This window comes from Balaenoptera borealis, assembly GCF_965194805.1.
Source record: "Balaenoptera borealis genome assembly, chromosome: 16".
Classification (NCBI taxonomy): Eukaryota; Metazoa; Chordata; class Mammalia; order Artiodactyla; family Balaenopteridae; genus Balaenoptera; species Balaenoptera borealis.
Genome location: NC_138872.1, coordinates 66,956,989 through 66,967,039, shown reverse-complemented (window position 1 = coordinate 66,967,039; position 10,051 = coordinate 66,956,989). Strand labels below are relative to the sequence as shown.

Here is a 10,051-nt window from a genome sequence, read left to right as displayed (position 1 = left end):
TCTGTTTTAGCCCAGTTTTAGAGACAGTGAAGCAGGTTCAGAGAGATAAAAAGGGGCTCAGAGTGTAGTGGGAAAAGGCCATGGGGTCAGCCCTGGGTTTAAATCTTGGCCCTGCTACTTTTTTGTTGTGTGTGTTTGGGCAGCTACAAGGCTTGGTTTCCTCATCCATTAACAGGAACTGGTGTGTACTTTACAGCTGTGATGTTGCAAGCCTTGTGGCTCACAAGGTACCATATGCAGAATGCTGAGTATTGTGCCTGCCCAGTTGGTGCTCAACCAACGGTAGCTGTTATCATCATTATATGAGAGGAGGTTGGGATTCAAACCCAGTACCTGTGATTCGCTGCTTTGCAAACCATGTCTCTGGTCTGTCCTTCCATTCACAAAGACCAGCCTCTTCCTCTCCCACCAGCAGGACTGGAGAACTCTTGTTCCCCAGGCCCAAGTGTCATCTGGCTGGTGCCATCTCATTAGGAGAAGCATAGTTTACAACACAAGTGTTATAGCTGAATTGTGCCCCCCTCAAGTTCATATGTTGAAGTCCTAAGCCCCAGTACCTTAGCATGCGACCTTAGCTGGGAATAGAGTCGTTGCAGATGTAATTAAAGATAAGGTCATACTAGAGTACGGTCCTAATCCAGTATGACTGGCATCCTTATAAAAAGGGGAAATTTGGACCCAGACATGTGCACCAGGAGAGCATCATGGGAAGATTGGAGTTATGCTGCCAGAAGCAAGGAACTGCTAGAAGCCAGGAGAGAGGCCTGGAACAGACCTTTCCCCGTGCCTTCAGAGGGAGCATGGGCCTGTCTGTACCTAGATCTCGGACTTCCAACCTCCAGAGCTGGAGACAATACACTTGTGTTACTTCGGCCACTCAGTCTGTGGTACTTTGTTATGACAGCCTGAGTGACATACTACAGCGACCACAGGCGTGGATAGAGATGATGCAGAGGGCAGCTGTCCAAGACAGTGACCAGACTGAGACCCACTGTGGAAGGGACTGTGATCACTGCTGTCTCCCTGGGCCAGTACAGAGCCTGGCCAAAGCCATGGCTTGTCAAGTCTCCGTAAACTGTGTTTTTAAACAATCTGATGAATTTTTACTTATGTATATATCAATATAACCACCGCCAGATCAAGGTATAGCCCCGTTGTGGCCCCAACACACAAGGTAATCACTATTCTGACTTCTGTCACCAACAATAGTTTTGCCTATTCTTGAACTTCATATAAATGGAATTACACTGCCTGTACTCTTTTGTGTCTGGTTTCTTCTGCCCAATATTGCTCATAAAATTGATGCAGCTTGTTGAATATAGCTGTAGTTCATTCTTTTAAATTGATGTGTAGTATTCCACTGCACAGATGTATCACAATTTGTCCATTCTACCATTGATGGGCATTTAAGTAGTTTCCATTTTCTGACTCTTACGAATAAAGTTGCTGTAAACATTCTTGTGTATGTCTTTTGTCGAACGTGGGCACTCATTTCTCTTGGAGTGGAAGCGCTGGCAGAGAGAAGGCACACGTTCTACTCCGGTGAAAATTGCCAGACAGTTTTCCAGCGCGGTTGCACCAAGGTACACCGCTCCACCCTCCACTCCAGCAACACGTGAGGGTTCCGACTGCTCCCTGTCTTCAACTTGCCGGTCTTTATTTTTAGCCACTCTGGTGGGTGTGTAGCGGTTCTCACTGTAGTTTTAATTAGCATTTTGCTGATGGGTAAGGCTGTTGAGCACCTATTTTCATATACCTCTTGTTCATTTATACCTGTCTGAGCCTTTTGTCCATTTTTTAAAAATCGGATGTTTATTATTTTCTTATTTATCATCTTTATTTTTTTTTTTTAATTACACTTACACTATACTAGGTGTGATTTATTTATTTATGGCTGTGTTGGATCTTTGTTTCTGTGCGAGGGCTTTCTCTAGTTGTGGCAAGCGGGGGCCACTCTTCATCGCGGTGCGCGGGCCTCTCACTATCACGGCCTCTCTTGTTGCGGAGCACAGGCTCCAGATACGCAGGCTCAGTAACTGTGGCTCACGGGCCCATTTGCTCCGCGGCATGTGGGATCTTCCCAGACCAGGGCTCGAACCCGTGTCTCCTGCGTTGGCAGGTAGATTCTCAACCACTGCGCCATCAGGGAAGCCCTATCATCTTTCTTATTCGGAGTTCTTCATATATCTAGATACAAGTCTTTTAATAAAGTTTTATCACACCAAAAATTTACACAGAGAGAGAGACACAGACACGCACACCAATGATCACATCCGTTTAAAAGTAACTTTGATCCTATTAATTAAATTAAAGCAATTTTTCCTGTCTTAGAAATGACCCCAGCTGACATAACACATGACACAGTCGTTTCATATGTACACAGTGGGGCTGGCCCAGCAGGTCCAGCCCGATTTTCACATGCTTGAGCTGAGCGTTCGCTCTGGACTGGGCTCCCGAACAGACTTCAGTTCAGTTCAGACGAGCAGGGGCGGTGCGTGGCGGTGAGACTCACTTGTTTCTTCTTCCTCCAAGATGGGCTGACGGTGAGTCTGCATCGCACCCGTTGATCGGGGTGGTGGGGAAACACAGCGCAAGAGGACCGGGGCAGAAACAATCCCGTCTGGCTGGTCTCCAGAGCTGGGCTCTCACAACTAAGCTTCATGCTCACTGTTTACTATGTGTCTGCCACGTGGCAGATTCTTGGGACCCAGAGATGGTTAGGACACCAGCCTCATCCTGAGGGAGCTCACGGTCAAGGAGAAGAGACAAGGGAGCAAGGAAGCATAATGTGGAGTGCTAAGTGTAGTTAAGTGTCACCTCTATAAAGAGGGATGTGTGGTCAGGATGCTATGGGGGGAAGACTGGCATCTCCCAGCTCTTGATGGGTCCCAGGGGCATCTCCACAGTGGAGCTGATGCCACTTGCACTGTGCCTTCATGGGCGAGAAGGAGTCAGCAGGCAGAGGGTGGCAGAAGGATGTTCCAAGCAGGGGGCTCAGTGCAGGACTTCCAGCAAGTGACAGTCTTGTGACTGAAGTGTAAGGTGTGTTGGGGACAAGGCGGGAACATTAGGGTGGACCCAGGGATAGAGAGCTTTCCTCTCTCAGCTTCCAGGGAGTCCTGGTGCCTGGAATCATGCTGATCTGTGGGTTACAGCTTTCTAGGGCACCTTTCCCTCTGGGCCAACACTTGCTGAGTGGTTCTTCGTAGGATGGCCTTTCTATTTAGAGGAATCATTGTTTCTGATCCCTCCCCAGAGTCACTGCTGTCCACAAAATAGAGCATGCTGCCTGGCCCTTGACGGGCACTCAAAAGTTGATGAGTTCATCCCCTCCCCTTACCTGAGGACACTTTTCTAAAAAGGAGCGACCTTCAGTTCTATGTTGTTTTTCTTCTGGAGTTGGGACCTAGTGAACAGGAGATGAAGAAATATGGACCCTCGATGCCCAAATTTCTGGGCCTGGCAGGGAGAAGCAGGGCAGGAGCTCTTGGAGCAAGGGTGTCATGACCGAGTGGGCACTGACGTGACGGGGGCCCAGGGTCTGGGTAGGCTGGAGCCACGGGGCAGGTGGGAGGGGCTGCTTGAAGGGCATACCTGAAGGACTGGGCCTGCCAGAGGAAGCTTCTGGCCTTGGTGATCTCCTGGGCCAATCTCCTTAAATCATCTCCTTCAAATAGTGGCAGCATGGGGTCCTTGAAAAGGGGAAATGAGTATGAAGTTAGATCCATTAAATGACTGGGTGGGACTTGAAAATCCAAAATCTCAGGAGAAAAGTTTTAGAGTGAACTCAAAGCAGCCTTCCTCCCAGTGCAGGAAATCTTGTGGGCCTCAGCTTGCATGTTTCCCGGGACAGGGAGCTCACCACCTGTCAAAGCAGTCATTCTGCAAAGAGGACACTTTGCAGTGAGATGTCTGAGAGTCAGTGTAGGGAGGGGATGGTGGAAACTAAGAGGGTCTCTGGACTTCACTGAAGTCAGCACAGCTCTGCCCAGTAGAACAGAAGTAGTATATACACCTTATCTCACTGTTAATCAGTAAAACCTATACAGCCCCTTCTCTATTTCTTCTAGTAAAACAGCTCCACAGACATGCCTTTTTCTTATGTCAACTAATGAAATTCTAGAGCCTAGCCTTAAAAGTACAAGTTCTCACAATTAGCAAGAGAATCTAAGAAAGAAATGAAACTGTTCCTTCTCCCTGGGAGCAGTAGTGGCAAAGGTCCCACTCTGCACCCAGAAACTATTCAAAGAATCTGATTTGATAAGGTATGAAACAGAGAACCTTCCCAATATTGTTGTTTGTTTTCCTGTGTAATAAGGATATGGGTGAATATTCATTACTTTTACTTATTCTGATCTCTGTATTATTTGTAATATTTGCCCCTAAAACAGTTACTCAAAGAAATCATGCAAAGCATTGACTTCAAAAATTATGCAATGTTCTGTAAACTTTAATTCCCCCCCACCAAAAAAAAAAAAAAAAATCTGGTATTCTGGTTGGTTGTGTTACTGGATGATTTGTTGGCCTGGAAATGTTGTAATTCACAGCAGCACATTCCTAGAAGGTATGAATATGTACATAATTTTTCTATCAGATTGTAAGATCTTATCCTGCATGCATTATAAAACCTATGACTTTACTGTATTTATTTTTTAACAGATCATTTGAATATCTGTGCTTCAATGAATTTAAGGCGGGAAGACAGAAATATCCAAGAATTAAAGCACAGAACTTAGGAGCATGGGTGTCTGGGCTCCGACTTTACCATTTACTCCAACTTTAGGTGTATTCCGAAACCTGACTGACCCTGTTCATTCATCTGTTAAATGGGTATAATAATGGCTGGAAGGCTTAAAAGAGGTAATTTACATAATGCAACAAACCTGTAGCATGCAGGAAGTGCTCGGTGAATGTGAACTGTTCTACTATTAAATAATGCCCCTAACCCTGCTTCTTTCCCAGCCTCTAGGGGAGGCAGCCTAAAAGGAGAGCAGCAGGGAAACACAACCTTTTGAGTCAATACTTTGTTTTACAAGAGAAGCAGAGATCTTATCAACCAGGAGGAAAAAGCCACGCCTATTGACATTTTATTGAGCTGTTTCAACAGAACTCACCCAGTAGCTCCACAACCTACCCTTTGGTCGATGAAGCCCCTGGTCAGCAGGCCCTGTATTTTGAAGAGCGAGTCCTCACCGACAGGGCAGTGATAGCGGCCCCCAGTAAGAGAGGCCAGATCTCTCAAGAAGTTAACCGCTGTCCTGCGGGGAGGAACAGAGGGCTGGGGCCAGGCCCACCGAGGTCTCTGTGAGCCCCCAGCCCCTGGGGAAGTCACATGAGTGGGGTAAGGGGTCTTGGACTTTGAGGTCTGTGCCACTGAGACTGTGTCAGCATCACCAAGCCCACTCTCCCAGCTGGTATTTGGGTGGCAGTGGCTACTGCTGTGTGAAGTGGATTCACCGTATGAGGGTCACCCTCAAAGCACGGGGCCCCATTCCTTAACTGGACATCTATCCAGTGCCTACTATGTGTCTGGCCTGGCAGGGACACAGTGTGACCTTTACGGAGCTCACGGTTTAGACAGAGAGATTAAATATGAATGTTCTGAAGGAGCTGAATCTCTCATGTCGAACACATGTTCTTCTATACAAATAACCATAGCTACTTTAAACTTTTCGCCCCTAAATTTTCACAAATGTGCCCCCAAGAAAGACAAAATGGGAGAACACAGCATGTGACTGCGGGAATTGGTGCAAATCCATTTCCACGCTGGAGAAAGTCAGGATGCTGACGGGTGGGCAGGGGCACAGAGGGGCTCTCTCCGGTGCAATGCCTGCCCAGGGCCTCCTAACTGCTCACACACAGGACTTGGGCCCAGGAGAGCTCAGCGTCTAACGTGAGTCCCTGGATTAGGTGAGGATCAGCCTTGCCCCTCAGACACGTGGCCGTGGGGAAGGGATACAACTCGGCCGCCTCCTCACCGCCCACCTGTCTGAGCAGTTCAGGGAAACGGTGTGCACTTTCACGTCTCTCTTCTCCTTGAGTCTCTGGACTTCACTGAGGATAAGGCTGCAGCTTGTGTCTGGCTTCCCGTCGGTCAGGAGGTACAGTCCTTCCACATCAGGAAAACTGAAAGCTTTCTGAAAGAGCATGTAGGTTGTCTGGCTCAGAAGAGGGGCCAACCAGGACTCAGAAACCACTGGCCTGCTGTCCCCAAGTCTGGTTGGATCTCACCGACTTGTCATTAAGACTGAGAGCCTCCTCTTTCAGCCTATGACAGACCAGGAAGCTGCTGAGGTTTAGGAGAAAGAGCTCAGCCCACTTCCTAGCTGGTTAACCCCAAGCAAGTCACTTAACCTCTCTGGGCCTCTGTCTTCATCTATAAAGTGAGAACAGCGAGAATCTCATTCTCACTGGGTTGCTGGGAAGATGAAATGATTTAACAGTAAATTCTAAAGTGCTCTTTGTAAACTGCAAAGCATGGTGCAATGTCAGGATAGGGGTGATGGTATTTCTGCTTTGCCACTGGGTCGGGCTTGGTGGTGGAACTTGCCAGCAATGCTTGCAAGACCGAGGTGCTCCCCTGAGCGTGCAGGTTGGTCACCCACTGCATAGCCTCGTGACAGGCTGCGTCTGTGGTCCCCACCAGAGTGTCCTGCCACGGCTGTAGGCCCTCTGCAAAGCTGAGCAGGTTAAAACTGTGGAGAGCGGAGAAGAGGTGGGGGGCGGAGAGGAGGTGAAAGAGATTGGTTAGAACGCACCAGTCTATATTGACCTCAGGGGAAGTAACCTCCGTGAGGACTCACACCTATCCCTGAAGACCCTACAGCAAGCCCTGGGCCCCCTGTGGGCCACCCGAGAATGAGAACATACACAGTGAAAATTCTGGATGCAGACAGAAATAGATTTAAATCCCATTTCAGCCACTTACTGGTTATGCAATCTTGGGCAAATGATTTAACCTCTCTAAGCCCTTGTTTCCTTTGCTGAAGAATGGGGATAATAATAGGATCGTTGTGCAAACGGAATGACATCACGCATGTAAAGCGCTTGGCACAAGGAAAGTGCTCTATAAGTGTCTGCTCTTTTTAATATTAAGGCAAGAAGGAGTCCCAGCCTAGGACCAGAGTCTCCCGCTATCCCCTCAGGGTCAACCCTTCTGGGTAGAGAGAACAAACTACCCCAAACCCCCTCTCTTAAAACATCAAGTTCAGCTGAAATCCACAATTCAAGGCCACCTGGTGGGTCCTCTGATCTGCTTGCAATTGTCCCTGCGCCTGAGATGGATTTGTAAAAACCACTTTGCTTCAGAAGGCAGTGTTCTTCCCTGCTCTTCAGAAGAGCTCTTCGGAAGCCTCCAGGCCCTTTGGAACTGTGAGGAGGGAGTGACCTTGGCCAGGGGAGCCGCAGGAACTATCCTTTGGATCTCCTGACCCCTGCGCCCCAGCACCCCTGCCTCTTACCTGTCACAGTGCTTCCACAGCTGTTCCCAGATCAGCAGAGCGAGCTCTGTCTTCACCTGCTGCAGGCAGGGGCCCATGGATCCCGACGTGTCCAGCAGGATGCACACTTTGCTCTCCAAAATGGCACCAAAGAGTCGGCGGCTCCCTGCTCCGAGGCGGGTGGAGGCAGAGGCAGGGGAGGAGTGAGGGTGGTTTTCCTCACTGCAGCTATCAAATCCAAGGTCTTGCCACACCCACTGCCTGAGTGATCATGGATCAGATGTGAACCTACTGGGAGACGGCCTCTGTGGTGTTGCTAGGGGGGTCATTGTCCAAGGGCAGAGCCGGTGTGAGGACTGGGCTTCGGGAGGTCAAGGTTTCAGCCGTGGCTTTGCCTGGGATGACTTGCCCAAGTGATTATAACTTCCCTGGGCTTGAGTCTCCTCACCCCTAAAGTTAAGTGATTGGGTTAAGTGGTGTCACAGTATTGTTTGGGGCTGGAAATGATGTTACAGAGCATGGAGTCTGTAGATTGGTTGACAGAAGTCAAGTGAGCATGCACTGTGTGCCTGGCTCTGAGCAAAGTGCAGGGGAGATGAGAGAGCGTCCCTGCCCTCACGGAGCTGCCAGTCAGGCAAGGAAGACGGATGTTATACCAACAGCTACCGCTCTGCTGAGGGTTATGACAAAAAGTTAAGGAGTACATACCTGGGGGAATCTGAATTTGATGGATGTGGGGTGGGGAGCAGACAAGCTATGCCTGAAGGATGAGAGGGCGTGTGTGTGGAGAGAACAGACTGTGAAAGGCTCTGAGTGGGAGAGAGGAGCATGTCATGCTTGAGGGACAGAGAGAAAGCTGGAGAGGTTGTTAAAGGATTTGGGATTTATCCCAAGGGGAAACAGAGAGGGCCAGCGACTTGCCCAGGGTCACACAGCCTGGCAGCGAAGCCGAGATTCACATCCAGGTCCTCTGATCCATGCTTTAAGGCAACCGCTAACCCCAGCCCTTCTGGTGCCCCAAGGCTAAACAGAGGTAACACAGGGGAAGCCAAAGAGCAGAAGATGGCATGTCCAGCATTCCCGAATCACACCTCAGACCTCACTGGAGGCAGGAGCAGAAAAAATGGAAAACTGCTGCAAAAAGGGCCCACTGGTCTCCAGGAAAAGATGGCCTGAGCTGGCTGGACCCACTGCCCAGGAATCTTCCAGGACTCATCTGGGCTGTTCTCTGGCAGTGCTCATGGCAACATGAGGACATGAGGGGAGCCATCCTGAGGCGTGTGGGACGTTCCACGGGGACAGCCAGCCAGCTGGCCGAGGGGCCTCCCACCACAGAAGGCCAGCTGATCCATCCTGGGAACCAGACAGCGGAAACACCCCGCAAGCCACCGAGCCCCGCCGTTATCGCCTCCCTAATCTAACTCTGCTTTCTTTGTCCGTCTCCATCATCACTACCCTTCCCAGCTATCCTAATCTTTCCCCTGGATTCCTACTAGGTTCCCCTGATTGCACTCCGTCCCCTCAGCAATTTATACTCCACGCAGCAACCAGAGGGATTGTTGCCGATGCTAACTTCATCACTTTCCCCTTATTTAAAACCTTTTAGTGGCTTCCCATTGCTCTTAGGATAAAGTCTGGGCCACGGCCTCATCTCCCTGGAATGGTGGCACCCTTTAATCTCAGCCCCCCTGCTTCCTTCAGTCTTTGTACTCAGCCTCCTCCCCCGCTTAGCACCTCAGTCATGCCCTGAGAGTCTTCCCTCTCTTTCCTCAGGTGACGTCTATTCATTCTTCAGATCTCAGCTCAAATGTCACCTCCTCGGGGAAGCCCTCCGTGATCTCTCTGTGCAGGCCCCCTGCCCCTCTCTCACTGCACCATGCCTGTCTCCTCCCTACACTTGTCACCATTGCTCTCTGGGTAACAACTGTCTCCCCTAGACCATATGTTCCATGAGCTCAGGGAACCTGTGAAGTGTTTCCCCTACCACCTCCCCAGCACGGAGCGGGAGGACATCACTTATTCGTTGAATAATGAATGAGTGGCTCAGTGCAGCATCCCCTGGGTACGTTCGGAGGCGTTAGATGGTGTTGGGTGTGTAGCTGTATGTGAGGTGGGGGAGCGACTCGTGCTACACAAGGAGCGGCTGCACGGCTGGCCTTCACACTCTCCCCGGCGGGAAGTGTGCGTTGGGAATGGGGAACGCACACGACCTCGTGGCCCCGCCTCAGCCTCTGACCTGACAGCTGCACCCGAGCTTGCCGCCCGCTCCAGAGGCTTTGGAAAGCAGCAGTCAGCCCAAGGGCTGTTTATACCAGGTTCTACTGCAGAGGACTGGACCTAATGAATTTGCGCAGGAGCCTGAGCGGCCCACCCTGGGATCCTTCCTCTATCGTCCCAGGAACCCTCCAGGCCCCAAAGCCTGAACTGAGCCTCCGGTTCAGTTCTAGCTGTCTGCCCGGCCTTTTGGACTTGATGCTTCAGACCATCTCCTAATCCCCAGCCCAGCCTCCTCTGGGATGTGAGCCTGGCTCTCCTCAGCCAGCCCTGCCATTCGCCTCTCCCAGAGGGGCCTTGGTGCTCTCTGTAAAGAAGAACAGGGCCGTCTTCTCTGT

General features: G+C 50.2%; 1 protein-coding gene across 15 annotated transcripts in view; it reads right to left on the bottom strand.

The window, feature by feature from the left end:
• The window catches only part of VWA3A (von Willebrand factor A domain containing 3A), a 53,533-nt gene that overhangs the window by 272 nt on the left and 43,210 nt on the right, over window positions 1-10,051 (bottom strand). For 7 of the 15 annotated variants that reach the window (XM_082362400.1, XM_082362401.1, XM_082362402.1 and 4 more), the window contains 6 exons: window positions 7,461-7,605; window positions 6,547-6,695; window positions 5,986-6,133; window positions 5,135-5,258; window positions 3,595-3,692; window positions 2,263-3,406 (listed from right to left, as the gene is read on the bottom strand). In XM_082362400.1, coding sequence (XP_082218526.1) covers window positions 3,355-3,406; window positions 3,595-3,692; window positions 5,135-5,258; window positions 5,986-6,133; window positions 6,547-6,695; window positions 7,461-7,605 — 716 coding nt within the window. In that variant the 3' untranslated portion in view covers window positions 2,263-3,354. Of the gene's footprint in view, window positions 1-2,262; window positions 3,407-3,594; window positions 3,693-5,134; window positions 5,279-5,985; window positions 6,138-6,546; window positions 6,696-7,460; window positions 7,890-10,051 lie in introns of those variants that run through there. The other 8 variants (XM_082362398.1, XM_082362399.1, XM_082362404.1 and 5 more) reach the window with 8 other exon arrangements.